General features: G+C 43.4%; 1 protein-coding gene across 1 annotated transcript in view; it reads right to left on the reverse strand.

The window, feature by feature from the left end:
* Positions 1 to 334: 334 nt before the first annotated feature.
* SLC19A2 (solute carrier family 19 member 2) overlaps positions 335 to 23,721 on the reverse strand; it is a 45,880-nt gene continuing 22,493 nt past the window's right edge. The window contains exons 3-6 of the mRNA XM_086934092.1: positions 18,791 to 19,022; positions 16,718 to 16,910; positions 15,588 to 15,729; positions 335 to 2,348 (exon numbers count right to left, since the gene is read on the reverse strand). Of these exons, the coding sequence (XP_086790218.1) occupies positions 2,226 to 2,348; positions 15,588 to 15,729; positions 16,718 to 16,910; positions 18,791 to 19,022 (690 nt within the window). The 3' untranslated portion in view covers positions 335 to 2,225. The remainder of the gene's footprint in view (positions 2,349 to 15,587; positions 15,730 to 16,717; positions 16,911 to 18,790; positions 19,023 to 23,721) is intronic.

Below are 23,721 nucleotides of genomic sequence, written 5' to 3' on the forward strand. Positions count from 1 at the left end.
ACAACATGCTAATAAAATAAAATACCAACAGCAGAATACTGCACAACAGATTTCGAATAAAGTTAATCTCTTTATTCCTTTAACTTAAAAGCCAGGCTAGAATATTCATTTGGGAGTGCACTCTAAATTGCTTTGTACTGAAGTATTTTTATGTATTTCGAATATAAATGAATCAATTAATATTAATTGCACTATAAGGAGCCTACAGAAATGTAACCGCTTAAAGGTATCAAGAGATTATGTGAAGCTTCAGTGGTAAAATATTAAATCTACGCCAAAATTGACATTTGAAACATGAAAATGTACATTTCTCTTAAAAGACGTTATGCAACCATTACAAATAAATAATTCCATATTTATTTTGATTAGCACAGTTACAATGCAAGTTTCAGACTAATTCATGAATACTTTCACAAATCAAGAATGTGTGTACAAAATCTCTCTGCAACAGAACAAAAATCTGTCAAAGAGGTTATAAGGCTGGGTTTGCAGCACTTGAATGGAAAACAAAATGCAAATAAATATACAGTATTGGGAAAAATAAAGCACACAGTGAAATACTCGTCAAACATTTTCAGAAAAAATGGTGTTAAGAAACGCAAGTCCATCAAGGTATTTTCCTCTTAAGTATGCAAAACAACAAGAACATACATACCACTGCTTGCAAGGCCACATGTTTTGAACTACTTTTGGCTGAAACGTCATTTTGACTAGTAGCAGGTCAACAAGTTCATAAGAAATCGTATACGCTTTGGGGCCAAAGCATTAATACTCCATCTACATCTAGAATAAACGCCTTTGGTGTGGCCAGCGCACTTAAGGCGTATCCCAGATGCAGACAGTATGCAAAAAAGAACAAGAGCTCGGCGCTAACACATGAAAAGTAGTGACGGCAAAGTCAACCTGCCCAACTCGTGCTAATAGTGAAATGAACAACAGTAACAGTTTTAAGCAAGTCATTGCAATTCCTTCTAAAAGTCTTATGAGAATATTCACAAATACAAAATCACTTTGTACCATTATTTTGCAAAAAACCAAGCTTGCATGACCATCGACTCCATGCTGGACGCCAACTTTAGCCACAGACTTGGCCACTCAGTTAAGACGGTTCCTGCTGTGTGCGTCTGTCGGCTCCGGCATTTCTGGTTGTAAAGCAGCTTTATTTTGTAGTTTCAATTAGTTTTAAATAGTGTCCGCCTCTTCCCGTTTGCTCCAGCTTTCATTCATCAACACCAATCGTCTGCGCCCTCTTTGCAGCCTGCTCATGACCTCGAGAAGCTCATTTTAGTTATTCTAATTGTGGCCGAAACATAGAAAATTCACGTAAACAGAAAAATCAGGCTTCAAATAGTACGTCTTGAGATAAAAGCAGGCTAGAATAAGGCGCTGGCCACGCGGAAAAAAGGCAAAACATTCGATAGTTCAAGCAAAAAAAAATGTTAAGCTAACGTTTCGGTACCTAGCTTAGTGATGCCAATTGCTCAAAAGCCTGATGAAGGCCCCTTCAGAGACTTCAAAGAAGCATCATATACACATTAACTTAATAAGAGTTCACTATTGCGAGATAACACATTGTTTACACATAAGAAAATCGAAATAAAAAAAAAAAGACTATTAACACTAGAGTTACCAAAGTAGTGCAGGGAATGCACTACATCAGTCTCTTTGTACCGCACAGACTCTCATACCCGAGGAGCATTTGTGGGTAAAATGGAATGTCTGCTACAGACTCAGGATGATGTAAAACATGCAGGCGGAGTGTTCTTTTACGAGAGAAGGCACTTCTTCATCTACCATGAATTGTTCACTAGTTGCAAACGTATACCAGTCGCCTATTCCAGTTCAGCAGGAGAACCATGAACTTACACAGGTGCCTTAATGACGCAATCACTTCTGAGGCGCAGAACAAAAGGCGTGTTTCACAATCTGGAACCCTGTATTTAACTCATTGCAGCCCGAGAAATATATAGATAATATCCTTCATTAATCTGGGGCCTGCGTCCATTCACAGGGCTCTAAACCTTTACACACGATCACAAAAGTTCGCTATACAGCAGCTTCGCGTGTTTTTCCTTAAAAAGTAGTGCTACGGTGATGTTCTGAGCTGAACAAAAACACATTTTCATTTAATTTTGTACCAGTGCAGTGAAACATGTTTCTTAACTAAAACATGTATTTTCCAGACACAGTTGTTGCGTAATATTTAGGCTGCAAGGAGTCGTTGGTTAAGAGTCCACAGAATTTCCTGCTGGTGGTGGCTTGCTCCTGTAGGCTTTCACAGCCCTGTAGGCTCCACTCACTAAAAATATCAGCGATATGGCTGCGAAGTATCCAGCATAGATCTTGAACTGTAAGGAACAAAGAAAGTTGCAATTAAAATATTGTCTAATTTACCCTTCACCACCGATGTCACAAATCTAAATCCTATAGCAGATTTCTTAATGCTGAATTGCAGCCCACAGACACATGGCGAGTCTCTTGATAACAAATCAATGAAATCTTTAAAACAAGCATTTGCAATGCAATAGGTCTCGCATTAGGAAAGTTTGAGCTATTGGTCTTGTAAATGACAATTTTTTTATTTATGTGTTGGTTTTGAAAATAGCGAAATTAATAGCTTTGTCATTTACAATGCCAATACGTTTACATTTTGGAAATGTGACACCTATAGCATTTGTAATGCAACATGTTTTGTATTTACGTGACTTAGATGTATTGATATTACAAATAACAATGTTTTTTTTTTTTAAATAATCAATACCTAAATAAAAGTTATTGTGATGTATAATGGAAATAGCTGAAGCTTTTGTAATTAACTTTTGTGAAGATTATGTTCAGTGTATTTTACTGTGAGGAAAATCTAAGAACAGAAGTGTAATATTAACATCTTTTTGTGACATTTGTAATAAAGTTTGAAACATTGAGAGAACATATTTGAACCAGTTGAATGGTTGCACAGATTGATGCTATGGTGGCGCTTAGTGATGTTAGGGATGGCAACGAGTGATGCTGTGTCGTTCAGTGAAGCTGTGGTAGCGCATAGTGATGTTGTGGTGCCCCTGAGTGATGCTGTGGTGGTGCGATAGATAGATAGATAGAGTGCGGGCGATAGATAGACAGAGGGAGGGCGGTAGATAGATAGAGTGTATCAGAGGCAGAGAATTTGTGCGGTGGGGGTTATGTTTAAGAAATTCTATCCGAGACACCGCTGGGAAGATAAAACGATGTGTAAGTTAGGGCAAAGCAGGAAGCAGTGAATATGGCGGGGAAACCGAAATAAATGTGGTGCGCAGCCGTCGAGACAAAAGAAAATTCAGGAAAGATGGGCTTAGCTTCTAGGAACAGCAATTAGACATGACTAGATCTGACATGGTTTGGTATTTGGGGTGGCGGGGTGGGGGCTAGGAGGTACGGCCTACCGCTCAGCTGGACGGCTACGTACACTACATGCATGGGTAGTTGTCTACTGCTATTGTATACTTGCTTGAACGTCCCATTTGCTTTCTTGGGTGATGACTGTGACGGAAATGCTTTGTCGCTTCGCGGACACGCCTGACGCCATTGTATTTAAAGCTTGAATTAGACATTTTATATAGTTTGCTGAGGAGCGTCAGATCAAATGTAATCTTCTGATTCAGGAGTTGGAGGTAAACTCTTTTTAGAGGATTGTATTCAGAAAGCGGTTGGCCATCCCACATCCAAGTTTGAAGGGGACGGTGTAGAATGATTATTTAGGACTTATGTTTTGAGACAAAATTAGTATAATATGCATGCTAGCAAATAGAGACTCCTGTTGCTTTTCATGGCGAACTCAGTGGCTCATGAAACAGTGTGTGGAGCAATACAGAAGCCCGAGGTTTGCCACAAGTTATGCTATCCGTCTTCATTTCGCAGACACAGGAAGGGAGAGGGTGCAAGATGGTTTGTAATATCATTAATGACATCGCATGTGAAGACTTGAGCAGTATTTTGTGGTGAGTTTGGTTGCGTAATCCGAACTGGTGAATTTTTTGCTGTTTTTCAACTAAGACCTGTAGCTGTACCTTCACTGAAACTGTCTTTTAGTGGATTTCGCAGGTTTTTAAAAACGAGTCTTAGTTCTATGAGCGATGGTAACCATAATGCAGCTTTAATAAAGTGTTTTCAGTGAATACACATATACATGTGTTATAGAGTCAGCAATAGCTACTCTGTAGTTATGGTTCAGCCACGCTTTACAAAACTAACTTTGGTGCTATTTGATGGCATGGTGGGTGAAAAATGGTGGACTGGGATGCGGCCACAGCTATCACCAGTGGCTGAGATTACGTCAAGCATTCTATTCTTCATTTTGTTTTTTGATGCCCTAAGTTTGTTGGGTACGCCCAGACCTGGGTCCTGTGCTCAGTGATACTGGAATCAAGCTACACGAGGCCGATGAGCCTATGATGAGGGTAAAACTATTCCTGGGTTGAGTGTATTCTGTTTCAGGGAGGATGCTGCTTGGCAGTGCAGGCTGGACTGTCCACATGGGAGCAGGGTCAAGGCTGATTTGCATATAGTTGGGTCCAAACTGAGGTAGCATGGTGGGTGAAAAATGATGGATTTGAATGTGAACCGAGCGCTTACCAGTGGCTGAGATTACTTCAAGCATTCCATCCATCACTTTATTTTTTTACACTAGTTTGTGGCATGCTCAAAGGGTCAGGGAAGAAAATGCTCATCCTTGGGTGACTGGGAGGACTTTTAAGACTAAGACTAATAAAAATCTGAACATATTTAATAGGATACCAACCAAGATCGACACTAGGACATTACAAGTCAAAAACAAGAAAAACCCACAGGGAGGGCCATTTGGCCATACAAGCTGCAGGGGCTGCAGATGGAAAACAGCTAAATGTCACTGTGTCTAGATCGGAAACACTCTTTGCAACAGAGATGATCTGCAGTAAGTTCCACTGCAAATAACTACTGGAACGCCAGTTTTTCACAGCTCTTGATACTGATGCATAAATATCAGTATGCTGTGCTCAACACCCGAGGATTTCAATACTCTTTACTTGTATTCCCTCTGCACAGCAGTTGATCATCCCTTAAAAAACAGCTTTCCATTGTTATCTACAGACAATAAAAGCATCAAAACAATCAAAACCCAAACTGCCCGTGCTTTTCGCTACTATGTTTTCTATGTGGACGCATGGAAAAGTTGAACTTTTTTACGTTCGTTTTAAATAATAAACTATGTTCTCACTGTTGAAAAGGCACAACGTTAAAAGTCTGTACAATTGGGAGGAAATGATCCCAAACTCAGAGTTTGGGAGACCGTTAGTATTCTCCTTCGTTTCTAGTGCTGCACTATTTAGTTAATGTAGAAACAACATTAATGCACTTTGAAAATGCTTCCATCGCCCTAAGTATTCCCACGAGGTCAGGAAGTGCCTACAATTTGCCATCAACATCATCCATATTTAAACGACATCTGCAAGTTTATATATAATTGCTTATGTATGGCAGGAAGACAGACAGACAAACACCCTGCCCCTGATGTTCTCCTCGGCATACACTACTGCTAACAAAACTAAAACGTCGGCATGGCAACCAGCCTCCGGCATCCCCAGAGCGACACAGCGGTACACAGTAGGGTGGATATTCAGCGTGTAAGTGGAAATACTTGCAAACTACAAAACGTGGCACTTTTGAAGACAAGTGTACTTTAAAGACAGTTTGTGTAGGTGCACATTAATGTACTGTGCTAGCATCTTTAGTGTAAACAGTTTCAACGTGTCATTTTCTCACAAACTTACGTGCCTCACAGAAATAAACATGTTGAAAGTTTCTGTTTGATAAAACCAAGAGAGATGGGGCCATGGCACAGCTTCAGTCACAGCAGGTGATTATACCTACACCAAAGAATTATTAGAGCGTCCTCACACCAAACCAACTAACACACCACTAAACCTACATAACAATTTAACATCCCCCTTTGATTCATGTCCACTGTACTTCTTCCAACAAACCCGGAAGCACTGTTTAACAAGTTTGAGCTATTGACATTGCAAATGACAGTGCCTTTTATTTTTGTTTTTAAAACATAAATAAAAGGCATTGTCATTTACAAGTCGCCCAAATGCAAGACCTATTGTATTGCAAATGCTTGTTAAAATATGCAATGGTCACTGCGAAGTGAAAACCCTGCCCTTGAGGTTACCCAGGAGCAGCGATGCCACATAGAGAAAATGGACAATGTGAAGGGCTGGAGGAGCGGGGACAGAAGTAATAGAGCCTGGCTGGCGGTGAAATTAATGAAGAAAATAGACTCTCTTGAAGCTGGGCTCAGCCTGCAGCATTGGCAGTTCCTCGCGGTCCCCTGTGCCTTGGAGCCCTGCAACCGAGCAGCCCACACATGCCTCGGGCTAGCTATGTACACACAGACATGCTCACCCCCACTCAGCGCCACTCCACAAACCTCTGTCACCGGAGCTGCCTCTCTCAATCCCCAAGGTACACATAGTACCCTCTGAACTTACCAGCAGTGTGAGACTTGTCGTGACTGAGCTCTGCACAGCTCCAGCTGATGCTCAGGGGGTGCCAGGCCCAGGACAGTGGCGCGCCGGGCCACCCTGTGCACAGTTACACCGTGCAGAGAAGGACGTTCAGTGCAGCCCTTGGAATGCCGGCAGACAGACAGCTGATCAGTGGTCCGACAGATGCTGCTTTTTGCTGATACTTGATCTCTTGCCTTTGTATTCTGTGCAGTAAACTATCATTCCAGAGTTTGCACATCATATGCTGACTGAAAAAATGCGAGCCAAGTATGGATCCATACTCGAGCCAGCCTGCGGAAAATGAAGGGCGCATTCAGATTAAGAACTTGCCTGTGCCGATGAAAGGAGATACTAGTATCTTATTCTATAGCATAAACAGTAGAGCTTATACACCGCTTGCTAACCATATGTCAAACTAGAGATGTAGTAATACTAGGCGAAGAGTTTTGGCAGGGAGCGTGCATTTCACCCCCAAAAACTGCCGTACAGAAGAGCCAGTTCCTCTGGGCGGGACTTCCGTCTTCGGAAGTCCCGCGCACGCGCCCACGGAGTGCCTGAGAGCTGGGCTCCCATGCCAGAGGGAGAGCCCCAGCTACAGAAGTCCCGAATGGCGGTAAGTGGGGCTTAGTTGTAGGGGGGAGGGGGGATGCGCTTGTGTGTATGTGTGCGATGGCGCCGGGGGGAGGAGGGGGGTCTCTGTATGTTTGCGTGCGTGTGTGTAGGTGCGCTGGTGTGTGTGTGTAGGTGCGCTAGTGTGTGTGTAGGTGCGGCCGCGAAGGGGGGTGCGTGTGTGTATGCAGTGTGTGTGTGCGTGTGTATGCAGTGTGTGTATGCGTGTGGCTGTGTATGTGCGCATACGTGAGTGTGGCTGTGTGAGTGTGTTTGCGCATGGGAATATGAGGCACGAGAGGGGCACGGCGCCGTGCGCGCCCACGAGGTGAAATCTGCGCTCGTGCCCCTCTCGTGTCCACATTCCCAAATACGGCCAACAATAGGTCTCTGCGCAGACTCTGTCTGCTCGACCTAAAAAGTTGTATACAAACTAAACTGTCAATAGCCTCGGTTCACTTGTCGTCAGGCGGAAGAGCGGTGAAAACTAACAGGTTTAAATCAGAGGGGTCCATCATGTATGCTCAGATCCCTGTCAGACATGTAGCGTGGGCCAGGGAGCGCAGCTGACCAGTGGAGGCCCACGGGGAACCCCTCGCGACAGCGGGAACGAGATCGCAAGGCAAAGCCCACCAAAACAAATGCTGCGCTGGATTTGGGAGCAACATTTTTATTTGAAAGTCCCCCAATGGGCTACCGTGGGGCACCAGGGATAGAGGGTACAAGGGTCCCCCCAAAACCATTCTTTGTTTTGCACTGACCTCGCCGTCGATTAAGCAAATGACCTCAGCATCATATTAGAGTTTATTGACCATGACCCGCCAGATCAACGCCGTGTCCTCCACTTGCTTGAACATCCTCCGCATACTTCGCAAGACCTTCAAATGGATCCCCCCTGATGCCAGGAAGACCGTCAGCCATGCACTCATCACCAGCAGACTGGACAACGGAAGCGCCCTCCACACCGCAATCAACAAAAAACTCCTCCGCAAACTCCAGACCGCCCAGAATGCTGCAAAAAGACTTATCCTCGACTTCCCACGACATGACCACATAATACCAAACACCTTCGCAAACTCCACTGGCTCCCAGTCGAAAGAATAACCTTCAAACTGCTCATGCACGCCTACAAAACCCTACAAAACACCGGACCCCAATACCTCAACAAACGAATCTCCTTCGACGCCCCCAAGAGAAACCTCCGCTCTGCCTACCTTTACCTAGCCACAGTCCCCTGCATCCACAGGACCAGAGCAGGTGGCAGATGCTTCGCCTATCTGCACCAATTCAGAAAGGACCACAAGACCTGGCTCTTCGAATGACCTACGGAGCTGCTCATCCCCCGCCCCCTCTGTGCCTTGAGACCCTCACGAGTTAGTAGTGTGCTTTAAAACCCCTGATTGAACCAAACAGGGAATAGAGGCATGAGGTCAAAATTTCATGGGCAGGTTATTTGAAGAAATCTAGGAAACATATTACAGGGGGTGAAGCATGGTAAGACTGATTGAAAATCATCATGATAATTTCCCACGTCACACGGTTGAAAAAGGTTGTTGAGTGGTCAGCTAGGAAAAGGATTTCATAAATAGTTTAGGAACTGTAAATCCACCCCAATGACAAGATGTTATTTTCCTATAAGGCACTCATCAGTAGCCCACTAACCACAACTATGAGCTGCCTACTTTCCTACAGAGCTGAAGGTAAGGCTTTCATTTGCCCTTGGTGTCTTCTGGGATGGGGACTTTTCCTGGGAGGCTTGTGCTAGTCTATTTATGCTGTCCATAGGAAAACTAGGACTATTATGCCCACGGTTAGAGACCTGCGAATGATATGCTTAGATAGGGAGGTCAGGAAAACTTGTATGAGCATTGGCCATCCAAGCCATGAAGCACCCAAGCATTTACAAAAGTGGTCCAGACGGTTTATCGAAAAGACCCATAAGAGGAGCTCCTAAAAGTCTAGCGGTGCGTTCATAAATTTCTGTCTCCATGGTAGAAGCAGACATTAGCACTTAGCATGGTGGCACTAGAAAAGTGTTGTGCTGTCAGCATCTGAGAGAACTGCAAGTGTTGAAAGCTTGACTCCTACTTCAAAGGACTAGACAATTCAAAATCAGCAAAATCCTAAATTGCAGTATAAAACTGAAGAGCATGACTTCATTTCCATTGATCTAACGAGGACTCCGAATTAAAGATGACAAACTTTTACCCACCTCAGGAGCACCCGTTTCTGCTCGGAGAATGTTCCTCTCCATAAAGACTGCAGCACGCAGCACGATACTGCTGAGAATGTCCTCTCTGTGGCTCTGGAACCACCTCCAGACTCTGCCTTTAAACTGCACATATTATACAGCAATGTGCTCAATAAAACCTTTATTTTGAAAACCAAAAAAGAGGAACCCAGTGTGTGGAACCAGCAGCCCCATATCCTGCTACTGTCTCTTTTTTCTTCACTTTACCCCAGCTTCATCAAGGGATCCCAAGAGCGGATCCAGGGTTACAGAAAAAACGTTAAGTATTAACCTGCAACCCGTATTTCTGCGATGAACTGACCTCCAACATAGCTTCTAAAACCAAAAACCTAATGAAACTTGTTTTCAACCGAGCCACGCCTCCACCAAGAGGAAAAACGTATACAATGTGAGTCAAGTCTGTCCATTGATCCTGGCCTCACTGAAACATCCCCAGAGTTCCGTAGATTTTTTTTAGAAATGTTTCAGTGTCCTACATCCCTAAGTGAGCATCATGATGAAAACTAGAACGAAGGCCAATTAACTTAATAAAAGGGAAATGTATTATTTGATTTCTAAACTTCTGCTCCCCGATCTTTTGGCAGTGGGTAGGTACTTCACTAGTTCTATCACCACTGGTTGTGTAAGGGTCAGTTCCCCTATATAGCTTTTTGTCCTTGGGGCCGGGTGGGGGCATCAGGTCTCTGTCGTGCTAGATGCTGCGGATGCAGTGTAGGTGTTTTTGAAGACATTCCTCCTGCAGATCATGAACAAGGGAGAGGGGATCACCTGGAACCTCTCAGAGGCACAACTCTACTCATGCAGTGTTGGGGAGGGGAGATTCGATAAGGGATACGGTGACAAGAAGACATACCACCTCCAGGTCTGTGCAGGAGTGTTCTAACACATGGGCAGGGGTGGCTAGAGTCTGCCATTTGCAACTTCCCACAAGCCTCCACGACCAGCCATGTCAGCTGGAGAATAGATGGACACCAGAGGTGCCTGCCTTTCAGGGCCCACCATATCACCCCCAACAGCGCGGAGAACAAGAACTGTGCATCACTTACAGGCCAGCTAGGCCGCAATGTTATGTACATAGGAATGACAGGAGAGAACGTTCAGCCCTAAAGGACTATCTGCATCCTACCTCTAAAGACCGATCACTATAACCCAAAGTCCAGGGCATGCGGAGGCATCAGCAGTTTAGGGAAATACACCATAACAGTATATGCATATGAAACAGACCACTCCTGTTCCACCCTATACAAGTAAAATTCTCGTCAAACTTTCTCATGTTTAAATTCCAACGAAGATCATGGGATAGCAGAAATCTCTTCACACGTGATTTATATTATGCGAGAATATTACAAACGGCTGTGCTATTCGGTTGACGAGCACAAGTTCACCTGAAACTGCTACATTTGGGGGACCTTTATTTTTTTCTCTTTACTGATTAGTGTTATGGCTGTTGATCCATGCATCCCCCAGAATTTGAGTTGAGCCTCAAGTTTTAGCTGTGCCAACGTGAGACAACACATTTGGAAGCTCTTGTGCTGCCTTTGAAAAGCTGCATGATTTATTTTTTCCATTTTTAATTAGTCCTAAACTGACCCAAGGGCATTAGAGTGCTTTACATGAGAACCAGATTACATTACACATTTTTTGGGCACCAGGAGTTTCCGAGCACAGGATGTTGAGCAGAGGGCGGGACTTGAACCTGCGTTTCCATTTCCAAAGCCGCCATCTATTGCTGTTAGGCCACATCACCTACCTGGATGATGAGGACGCCGTGAGAGCTAAGCTAAGGCATGCAAAGTATCTCGCCTCTCCGACACTCCTATGGGCATCTCCAATGCTACTTTCAATCCCAGATTCTTTACAGAAGTGCAAATCCTAATGTATGCACTGGTTAATACAACTGAAAGCCAAAGAACAGGGGTAGACAAAGAGTGCTGAATAAATGTGTGATTTTCAGGACTATTACCCTATTTCAATATTTTCCACTAAAGCTCAGTGTATGAATATTTTTCTAACAGGAATTTCATTCAAAATGTGGGAAATATTCAGCTCTTCTGGACCCTCAGTGGACACCTTTGTATTTTATATCACACATTTTTTAGATAAATATTTTTTTAAAGCATCTATCAGTTGACTTAAAATGAAAAACTCTTTGGCCAAAAGTGAAGTACATTAATTGCATTTGATTTACTTTATGCACTGCCTTCTCTCCAGTTAGCGGACCTCAACGAACTATAGAACTTGAAAAAGTTTGCCAACTGTCAACTGGGCGAACAGGGACTCGACCGTGCCAATCCCTTTCCACGGAACACGTCAGGGTAAACTGCAGTCATCAAAAGGTGCTCGTTCGCCGTTCCCTTGACTTAAATACATGTTTAGTATATTTGCGGGTCATGTCAGGAGAGGATTTATTTGGGGTGGGGCTAACCTGTGGTGGCTGTGATGTCCACTTTAGTTATTATGAGATTACACAGTGATTGCAGCAGCAAAACTCGTTTTAATTGGTAGCCACATTTTGTATATTTGTAGGACTTCTTTTTTGGATTGGTTGAAAGACAGGTGCGGTCTCGAACAGAGAACTACGAGGGATGGGTGGCCCTTTTCATGAAAGGCAAACGTGCATAGAGAAAACCGGTTTTACGATCTTACAATGTTCCAACTTGGCTTATGTTTAGGATCTGGATAGCATTTATTTAGTATTTTATATAAAGCAAGTTGACTGATTAAGTAGAGAAATTGCTGATGCAAAAAAACCCAGCTGAAACTTGTACACTTTGATGACTAGATTGCAGCCCCCTTTTCTAATAGCAGAGCTCCCACCTCACCAGTCTGAAAGCAGTGACTCAGTTTGCTTTATTTCAATATATAGGGCTCCTCGATCGCTCAGGTGCAGGTGATAAGTAGAGGTCTGTCTGGACAAGAAACTTTACTTAATCAACAACTAGTCCACAAAGTTGACAATGTTAACACCAAAGAGGACTAAGAACAACTCAAACACCCTCGCTCTCAGCAAGGAGAGAGAAACACTTGTCAGAGCAGGGCTTGAAAAGAGGGGGATCCATCCAAATCCCTGATCTGGCATGTACTCCTGAGCTGTTTTTTGGGCAGGCCCCAGAGGCATTTGCTGTGTCCTGGTGCAATCTGCTATCACCGGGACACAATCCGCAGATTCTACCCTAGGCTTTGTGTTCAGGGCAGCAACCTGCAGGGGATCAGAGTAGTCTCCAATTTTCAGTTCCAATTGGGCCCAATACAATGCCCGACTTAAAGGTCCATCAACAATCCTTTTGTTTGAGTCTCATTCTGGGTCGGAGCTAGCTGGGGCATAACACCTTCTTGCCAGTGCCATCACGGAACAGACACTCAGCTGGTTCCTTCACAAATGCTAAAGAGACAAACTAATTTGGAACCAAATTGTTGACTTTTGCAGGCCCTTTATGTAAGAGACATGGACACGGCATAAGAATGTCCAATGTATCAGTCTCTAAAAGAAACTACACTAATAGCCCTTTCTATAGCACTTACTTTTTTAAAATTTTTATTTCAAAGTATTTTATTAGGTTTTTTACAAATAAATACAATAGCATTTTGTCACGGGGTTAGCCAAACTTAGTATGTATGCGTTGGTTACAGGTACTTTAAGGTAATATATCTGTTTTAGCTAATCCCCTCTACATTGACTGGCTGGGCAATTAGGCAAAGGCTGATAGGAAGAGAGAAACAGGAAAGAAAGGGGTGAAAGGAAGATGAGAGAGGTTCTGTAGCACGGAGTCTAATAGGGGTTTTAGTCATGTGACAAATTGACACCCCACTAGTTGACCTAAGGCGGGAGAGGTGATCAAACAAGGCAGTCCAGCAAGGCCCCCCGATGTCCCTTCGGCCCGTGGTGGTAACATCTGATTTGCTCCGTCCCCTGAGGGAGCCAGACTGGCTTCAAGGAGGTTCGTAAGAGTCTAGGTACGCGTCAAATGACTTCCACATCCCCCTGGTTGCTGGTCTCCAGGGCGAATTCTGCAACGCAATGTTATCCGCGCCTCTGAGGTACATCACCCAGTTGAGCCAGCCTGTGTATGAGGTCTTAGTCGTGTCCTTCCAGTTGGTGAGGACCATTTTCACTGCCGCAATGAGAAGCAGGTCTAGTAGGTCTTTATCATACTCTGATTTTAGTGCTGTGGTCATGAATGCAGAGGTGAGAGGAAATTCAGTTGTTAGTATGTATCCCAATACATTATTTATGAACCCAAAGATTTTCTCCTAGAACTTTTTGAGTGATGGGCAATGGTAGATAAGATGTGCTAGATCCCCCTTTTCCTTGCTACAGTTCCAGCACAGCTCATCTTCCCTGAGGCCTAGTGAGAATAAACGAGCGGGGGTCTAGAAGGCTTTGTGGAGTAGCCAGAATTGAGTTTGTGCTAGTACCAGGTTGATTTTACTACGTGAGGCAGAGGACCATAATGTAGCATGTTCTTGCTCATTAAGTGGGGTTTTGCCTTGTTTTATCCAGTAGTTAGTAGTCCTGTCATTAATTCTGGTGGTGTTTGGGCGTAGCAGTTTATAGAGGTGTGATACCTGATGACCTAGTCTGTTGATCTTTGCCAAACACTGTGGGATTGACGGTTGGGCTGGTGATAGCTTGGCTTTGGATAGGGCTGTTTTGATTTTCAGGAAGTTGTAGAACTCTATGTCTGATAGGCTATGTCTAGATTTCAGTACGGCAAACGTGGTGGGGTACCCCCTTCCTCTAGTTGGGCTGGGTTAGAGATGACTCTCTCTATCCATGTGTCTTGGGCTAGGCACTTCCCCTTGTATCTGATCTTGCTATTGGCCCAGAGTGACTCCATCTTCGAGTCCTTTATGCTGTGCTCCATTTTCTTGTCTATTTTTAAAAGGGCAATTTTTGTGTTCTTAAAAATGGAGCTGGAGGCATGAGGATGTTTGTTAGCTGTTAACAGCGCCATTGGGTTTAGGTTGTTCAGTATGACTCTCTTGACTTGTAGCCATACCGTTGTGTAACCGTGAGGAGGTGCTATCCAGTAAGCCCCTTGATTTGTCAGAAATGCAGTTTGGAAGGTTCTAAAGTCTGATAGATTTACCCCTCCCACTTTTTTCTGCAGTCTTAGTCTTTTGATGCTTGTCCATGCCTTCTTCCCCTGCCATAGGAATTTAGTAATCAGGTTATCTACTTTACAGTAAAAGTCATCTGTGAGCAGGAGTGGGAGCATGCTGATCAGGTAGTTGATCATTGGGGTGATCATCATTTTGATCGTTTAGATTCTGCCCCACCAAGTTATAAATTTCGGGGATCATGCCTCCAAGAGTTTCTTTATTTTTTCTAGCAGTAGCTTCTCATTGTAGCCTAGTGTGCTCATGTGGTCGTTGCCAAAGTGTATGCCTAGATATTTGATAAAACCCTGTTTGCCAGGCCAGGCCTAAGTGCTAATTACAACCCACAGCTAACATTTTAGCAACCTTACAATAATGAGATTGGGAAGAAAAACAGCAAGGTTCTAAAATGTTGCCTTGCACTTAGAATGCCGGTCTTTGGGGCTGGTCCATAACTCACCAACCTTATATTACAAGGACTGTAACTTGTGACACAAGACCCTCTGCAACAAAAGCAGTAATCAGCCGTGAGAAAGTACACACCTGTGACCTGCATGTTAAACACTGTGCTTTGATGCACCAGCATTAACCCTCTATGCTATTTTATGGTGAGTCAAATGTGTGGCTGGACTCCATATTGATCTCTCCAGCAAATGCATTAACCAACAGAATTATCCTAATGCTATTATGTCCTGGGACTTGTGTGCACAGAGATCTCAACAGCAGGTGTCTGAACCCTGTAAAGTATTTTAAAACGCAGTTGATTTCTGACTAATGAAACAAGCTGGACCACGTTTGTCCTTGTTGCCTATTTTTTTGAGGTAGTATCTTTAAAAATTATAAAAGTATAAGATGACCGTTAGGTTCCGCCCCTCACGATTTAACTCATCAGGAAATCACCCCCATTTCAGCTGCCGCTCTAACCCCCCCATTTATGGGAGCCAGGAGTAGTGTATTTCCATTTCCAGCACTGGATCCAATCATTTAAAAAAATAAAATAAAAAAAAACTACAGGTTTACTGGGCTACTCCGTTGCAGAGGAGGCATCGGAACTACTATTCAAATATTGGTAGAACTTTAAATTAAAATAAATAAAAAGGTACCTGTGTAAATATGTCCAACCCAAGACCTCGTGAGTCCACAACAATCAGTGTGATTATCGTCTGCAGAGCCAAGGCAATGAATGTGTTCACCCCAAACACAAGGGCGTACCTCTCCATGCTCAGACTTGCAGCAATTTGAAATCTACAGAAGAAAGAAATGAGTTTAGTTAATCCAACAAGTGGATTCAACGTCTTTCGACCAAATGAAACATACCACAAAGTAAATAAAGCAAACATTACCTCTTCAGAGATTTGCATCTTTAGAAAACTAGAACCCCTTTTCTGCTATGCTGCGATTACCTGAACACATGTTTTTACATAAAACTATACAGACTTGAGAGGATTTAGGGCTACGGTACTTTACTGTATAACTTAAATCTTAAATTCATCGGCTATATTTAACGAATAGGCTCAGAGGATTACCTCTTGGAACGTTAATTTTACACCACTTCCTGTTTTCACAGCTCAAGCGAGAAAAAAATTAAAAACACAGGAATATAAAACTGATCAAATCCAAAACAATGCGTTCTTATATGTTAATAATTTTTGACTCAAACCAAGCAACCAAGGTAAATCTTGCTAGTTTAACAGACAAAATATTACTATTTACGACCGAACACATCATTAACTGAATTGTGTTAGTGCTTGAATGAAGGGACCCATTGTCCCAGCTTAGTGGTGCTCATGTTATTGATCACAGTTGAAATAAAGGCGAGCTCAGTCCTAGAGGAGTCTCATCTGTTACCTGCGAGATGCAGGGAAACCTTTACATCAAGTGCTCAGGTCACTAAGTGATTTAACCTGCCAAGACCTGCTTCCTCGTGCCACTTATCAACCACATGGAATTGTGGTTTAAGGCACATTGTGTCACTGATGCAATCATAATGTTCTCTAATGGGTTGTATGATATTCCTTCTGGTGGTAATTCGCAGGTCAGGTGTTTTGGTGCAATGTTTACAAATCAGAGGAGAAAGGTTTGTAGTCCAGGACCTTACTTCAGTTGAAGTGGCAATGGATAAAGGGAAAACTATTTATTTTTCTAGTGGTGGCACAACAGAGGGTGGCACAACAAGAATGGAAACTGTAAAAAAAAAAAAAATACAAAGAAAGGAGAAGTACAAAATACTTACGTTGCTATTGTGATGAGAAGCATATAGATGCTTCTGAAAACTACATAACACGCGTAGCACACCCAAATGTTGCGAACGGTGTCCATGACGTACACAGCTGCAGCGATGATAAATGCGAACACTGCCAATGCCAGCTCTCCCCAGGTTGACCAGGTTAGTTTGATGTACCCCACAGCAAATACAGCAACAGCTCCTAAAAATAACACAAAAAAACCATTGATAAAACATTATTAGCGCTCATTCCAAATATCACATTGTAGTTACTTGGATCACCAAATGATAATTTAAATTTCTTTAATTGTTGTCCAGTAGAGAATCTGGTAGGCACGCTTCTCTTCCCCACAAGGTTATGCATCTTCACGAGAAACGACCTTATTTGTCCAGGAGTGAGCATGGTAGCAGGGTGTGCTCTATAAGGAATTTAGTAGTCACAGATGTAATATGCCCCCCTACCTTTAAGGTTATTGTAGCATGGATTAGCAAAATTGATGGCACAAGAAAGTAGAGATGGTGCCCTCTCTGGTGGACCTTCAGCACCAGAGGCGTCTCCCTCTTGAATCCAGCATGGAGCTACATACCTTGCCCCCTGCCAATTCAACTACTTGCCTCTCTTGCCTTGTCTAGCAACATTGTTGATTGGTGGGTGTCTTATTGTTGGAAAGAAGGGACAATGCCATTCGGCGTGCCTAGGGCTCAGTTTACATTTGCATGTATGCTTCCAAAGCCATAGGGTTTACGTCTAGCCTTTACAAGGAATAATCTGTCATGGTGATAAAATAAAGATCTGCAGGTGCCGTGAAACAAAACCACAAAGTTGCGTGTATGGTAATGTGATTCCTGTGAGCGCGACAGCAGCTCAGTGTCAGGTCTAGGTTCCAAAATGGAGGAGGATCATGAAGTTGGCACAGCTTGGGATGACGTGAATATAGCCGAGGCTCAGTAGTAGAAGAGCACCATGAACCTACAATATAGAGCAGCATACAGGAATCAAAATATTGATAGTGGAGTGCAGTCATTTAATATGCATCACAGGTGTTTTGAATAGAGTCAGGTGTGATCAGAGGTTCGGGTGCACATTCTGAGAACGGAAAATGTAACCTTTCTCCATAAAGGAGAATGTAGCATTTGTAGTTGGCAATGCTGCAGCACAAGAGGGTGAATGGTGGAACTGAAAGCGTATCGGCAGGTATCACATGTAGTAATAGCGCTGGGTCACTAGAAAGGCACAGAAAAAAAACTATTCAACTCTAAGGAATCCTTTTAACTTCCCATATACTATATGGGACAGGCAGAAATTCCCCTCATTTTTGCTCTGAACGGTAATCTTATTTAGCTCTTAGCATTCACATAAAAAAAGACTTTTTCTGATCCCACTACAACAATAAAAAAAAATTGAAAATGATTCATTTCTCAAGTGACTGCGAGTGAGCAGCAATCCAATATTGGCCACAATGACTCCTTTTTATGAGGAGTTTCACTGAGTGCGGTGTAAAACCCGTTGGTTTAGCAATTGTGTTTCACAACTGAGTTACACAGGAACACGACCGAGCATTTCTTATGTAGAAGGGTGTATGGTCAGTTCAGAAGGAAACCTATCACTGCGCAACATTACTGTCAGCCCAAACAGCTATTTTGAGACCATTACATTCAGCAGCATACTTACTCTAACCAGCGATAAGTTACACCCCAAAAAGTAAATACATAAAACAAGCAATAACAAAAAAAAAATCTCATTTTAAATATTAGTTTAAAAAAAAGGGGGAATACATCAGCACAGGGAACAATTACCTTTCTGAAACATTTCTACTCACACTGCTGGCTTACAGATTTTTTAAAACAGTTATTGCTGGACGATGAATTTCTGCTCATATAGAGGATGCATAACACCAGAAAATTAATTATAGAACCCCCCCCCCCCACACCCCTCCCCCACCAACTCCCATTTACAGGCCTGTATTACAACAGATGCATAACACAGGAAACAGATGAATGAACAAACAAAGTGAAACGTAGAAGCACCCGACTGGTTGGTCACTCCCGGAACACTCCCGTTTCCACACCCCCACCTCTTACCCAAGAGTGTTGAAACCGCCTCCACGCTGCCGTTGTAGATTTCGGAGTTCTGAGACGGCATCACCATTTCCCACAGGCCCTGGGCATAGTTCACCACCTGGTTGTAGCCACAGGTAGAAAGCGCCCACCACACTGACCAGCAGAGCAGTGGGCGCGAGGAGTAGCACTGCAGGAAATCGCGCCATAAGAGCTTCAGCACTTTCACCATGTCCATTGTGAATCCTGGTGCCTTCTGCAAAGAAAATGCACAGGTGTCTGTAAAAAAGAAGTACTTTCTGCTCTCCCACTGCATCAGCCCTCCCCGACTTCCTCAGGCTTCACTTTTCAAATCATGATCGTGCAGTTTACTAATGTGAGGAGGACTTAAAATCTAACGTGCAGCTGAATAATACAAGGATTACTCTTTATACAAGGATTACCAAAACCAAATTCACACATTTACTCCCCCTTTTCAAAAACAACATTCATTTTCGTAAAAATGAATGCATATATAATGTTCATCCACATATACTTCATAATCTTACCACAAAATACATAAGCAAGGCCTACATATTCAAACAGCATGTGTACACCAAGTTAGACACACCAAAAATGCTTACTTGGGTATTTATTTATTTTGAGTTGTGGCACGTCTTCAATGGCACTTTCAGTCTTGTGTCTGGTATGCCCGCTGCCCCGTTTTGGATTTTTAAAACTATTGTACTACTTTAGTTCACGTTTCTAGGCCTTTTACCCTCATCTCTTAGAAAACAGACATAGTCTGCCTCCTGTACCGCAAAGCTGACAAATCTCCATTTGTACAGAAAGACTGTTGGGCCCGAGGCACACTAAGAAGAAATGTTTTGCTCTCACCCACAACTCCAATGAGTGCTATGCTTCCCCACATTCATTCCACCGGGTGCTTCACCTTGCAACATGGTACATTTCTTCCCCCACATCACTTCTATGGGATACCCCCATGCTACTTCTTATGACAGGACACAACACATGCCCAACTGTGCAGAGCACACGGTATTCCCCATACCATACACAAACTCTAGCACAGTATCCCCCCCCCCACCACACAAACACTGGTGCAAATCCATTTTGGGCAATATGAAAATAAATTAAACAAAGTCAAGTCAGTGGATGCGCAGGTATATGGGGTCCTTGCACTGGTTAGAATTCAGGAATACAAAAGTAGGCCTGGAAACCGTACTCCAAGCAAACATTTTCACATGAACAAATTATATGTGTAGATTTGCTCATGCACATACACTTTCCTTAAATCCCCCTTTTTTTATTACCCTGGAAAACGTTTTCCTCCTGCCCTTGTTAGTAGTACATTTCCAACTTTTTCCTGTGTTGGGAGTAGACTGGAGAGCAATATCCTTAAGCATGCAAGTTATGTTATGGGAGATTTATAGAGCGCGCGTACACCAACATGTCTCTTGGCGCTGTCTGGGGGGGGGTGCACAGCATTCTAACCCTTTAACTACCACTTCCAGTCTACTTCCAACCCCAGTTTCTAGATCTGCAGAAACATGGCAAAACCACATCCAGGCTAGAATCCAAGCCCTGATATAACATGAGCCCCGATATAATATGAGCCCCCAGCATAATCGGTGACGCTATCGTCAGAGCGATGAGATCAATGCGGACCTAAATCGGTCACCTCACTGCATGGCACTAAAATCAACAAGTGCGTTTTTTAATAGGACAAGTACATTTCGAAGCATCTTGTCCACTGCAAGCAGACGCACCCCCTGGACACACATTGCCCAAGCTGCCAGGAGAACCAGGACTTTGGGCCTCTCACACTGATGGTTAACACCCAACATATGATGGATGGCTTGCAGTTCTGTAGTTGGTGGGTGAGTTTATTACATTTTTATCCGATTGAGGGAAGTTACTTTTGCACACATGCTGAAGCCAAACACACAATGTAATATACCCATGCAGAAGAGTTTACAGTTTAAGGATATTGCTCCATCAACAGTCACGGGAGTTCTACAATTTTAGGACGTCCATGGTTGGCAGATAAGGTACACTGTATGGGGTCCCTCCAGTTTCTAAAGGCGAGGGTACCCCTTTTGAACGAGACCATTCAGCTGGCTTACATTTTCAAGAACAGGGGTTAATCCCACGTGCACTTGCCACGATTAAGGCAAACTGACTGCAGTCAAGAAGGTCTTTGTTCACATCCAACATACAGATTAAAAATGCTAAACCGAAGAGGAATGTCTGGCTCAAGCAGTGGGGATTACTTCCTTCATTAGAAACTGAACTATGATAGAATTTTTGCTGCCTGTTAACTGCCATAGTTAATACCCGTTGCTGTTGTGAATGCAATCTTGAAAGCTGAAACAGGCAGATTTAAGCATGCACCTGAACTCACAGAAACAAACTGGTACTAAAAATAAAAACTACCACATTTTTCTACAGATTGAGTTGCTCTGGATTGACCTATAACTCCACAGAAGTTTTCATGAATTAGTTACGTTACTTTTCAAGTGATTAAAAAAACACAAAAACCATAGAATGTATATATATATTTGACCACCGAGCAACGTCATAATAATAATCAAACTACCAATGACAGTGTAACAAAGGATGCTGATGTGTGGGTATAACAGGCTGACGCCACAAGCAACCCTTTGCTATCCACAGCACCTACGTTAACTGTGCTCCTTTATAAGCAGCAGCCAGTTCTTACGAACTTCTGGAATTTTCTGCGCAAGGACAAACATACAACTAACAGACAAAGGGACAGACAGCTCGTCATACCAAACGGTGCAGTATCTGGAGAATTAGTTAGAGTTCGAAGTTTTAACTACAAAGCTTAACCAGGAGAAAGCATGCAGCGGCTGAGAAGGAAGAATTAAAAAAGTAATTCCCGGAAGAGAGGGGAAAATAAGGATGCAGGAGAATATATTCATGTAACACAAGGGCCAGTACATTTTCTGTGACTTTAGACTGGGCACAGACTAAAAGTTCGAGGACTAGTCGGCACTCAATGAATGTCGACTCCAGAAAGGCTACTTCCTTAATATGGACTGCAGATTGATTTTTTAAGACGGCCACATAAGTCCCAAACAAATGGAAGACTGAAGTCTAATGCTTAGATGTGAAAGGCCCGTTCATGAGCGTTAAATGAAGCTAATGGTTTGTGTTTATGATGGTTGTTAAAAATGTAATTTATGTGTCACTGTATGTACATGTGAATGTGTCAATCGGAGTATGGTCTCCGGGTCGGAGTAACGAGAGTACCAGTCATTTAGCTTGTCCTTTTTGCTAGTAATAAAACAAATCAATTTGTAATAGAAACAATTTTGACCAGTGATTGGTATTTTCACTGTTATGTTATAAAATGTTATATAGCGCACAGCTGCCCCAGCGAAGAGGCGTCCTAGCGCTGACAGCAGTGAAAGAACGGGGCCCTGGTGAGAACTAGAGCCTACGGCAAAGGAAAGGTGTGTTTTTATTGTCTTCCGGAATGCTAGGTAGTTGCTTAAGCTGGGAGTCTGTAAAGGAAGAGAGTTCCCGAGTTTTGCCGCCATGGTGCGAAAAGAGCGCCCCCAGCGAGCATCCTCCTTACCCGGGGGACCACCACCACCAGGTGTTGCCCTAAAGAGCAGAGATGGCAGGTGGGTACATAGGGCAAAAGCAGGTTGGCATAATCCAGTCTCGACAAAATTGAGGCCTGGGTGATGACTTGCCAGGTCGACGGGTCAAAAAAACCCAGTAAAGGTTTGAGCCCCCGCAGTAGCCCAAAACATGTCTCTGCTACCTTTTTAGTTTGGACTTGAAAACTGGGGAGTTCATCCACATCCCCCCAGATTTTGTTGGGGGGTGGGGTGGGGGGGGGGGGGGGGGAGCGCTGCCGAGGGTTGAGCGGCTTCATAATCAGTCCCCACACTATACCATTTTGTCCTCGTTATAGTTCTTTGCCCATGAATAGAGGGGTCATTTGGGCTAATACCTATTTTGTTACTGAAAGGGGTGCTAGGGCAGACTGACCGCAACAGCCAAGGATGTCCAAGCTGAGGTAAGGGAAAGGTGTCAGAAGCAGTGAAACTAAGAGCGGGAATATGAGGCCCAAGTCAACCCCTTCAGTGTACTTGTATAGTTTTTCACAACCCTGGACCCATTTGGAATGGGTCCAGGGTTGTGAAAAACAACTAGACACAGCAAGGAAAATGCTGGCATTTAAGTGAGGAGAGGAAGCTCCTTTCAGAAAGCAGAAGACTAGAAAAACATTAGGGAAGTTGGCCTCTCAATCATGGGCACATGCCCAAAAGAACAGTAAGGCCACACTAGCCTTCATGCTGAGCCTGGGCACAGTCCAGCGATGTGAGAAACACCTCCTCCGCACGAGTCATATCTCTCTCTCTAGCTATCCAATTGGGCATTGATGGGTTTAATTTTAGATGGAGAATAATGTAGTTTCTTTTCAAGATGTTTCCTCACACAAGTCATTATAACCAAGACTCAGTGAGGAGTCCGACACAAAATTTAGTCTACTACCGACTTTCAAAGGGAGTAATGTGAAATAAAATCGATTTTTGATTCTATTGCAAATAATTGGATTTTTGTCGCCAGCCATTTCCCCTGAATTAAGTTGTGTTTTTGAAAACCTCTCAAGTGTACACAAAATCTGTGATGGAGTGATAAAGACGTGATCCAGTCAGGAAAGATCAACAAACCAAACAGTAGCGCGCACTAAGGCCAGGTCACAGTCCGGCATATTCCTCAGTACTATGTTTAACTAAGGCACACATAGCAAGGAGACTAAACCAGAGCGCCACCAATGGCGTAGCACAGGTATTGTAGGCACTAGTACAGGTAGGTAGCAGCGGCGCAATAATCAGGGTTCAATGGGTCCCTCAGACTCCTGGGCCCTGGTGCCACTGCACCTGCTGCATCATTGATAGGTATGTTACTAGGCTGTA

The sequence above is a fragment of the Lissotriton vulgaris genome, chromosome 8, assembly GCF_964263255.1.
Source record: "Lissotriton vulgaris chromosome 8, aLisVul1.2, whole genome shotgun sequence".
Lineage (NCBI taxonomy): Eukaryota > Metazoa > Chordata > Amphibia > Caudata > Salamandridae > Lissotriton > Lissotriton vulgaris.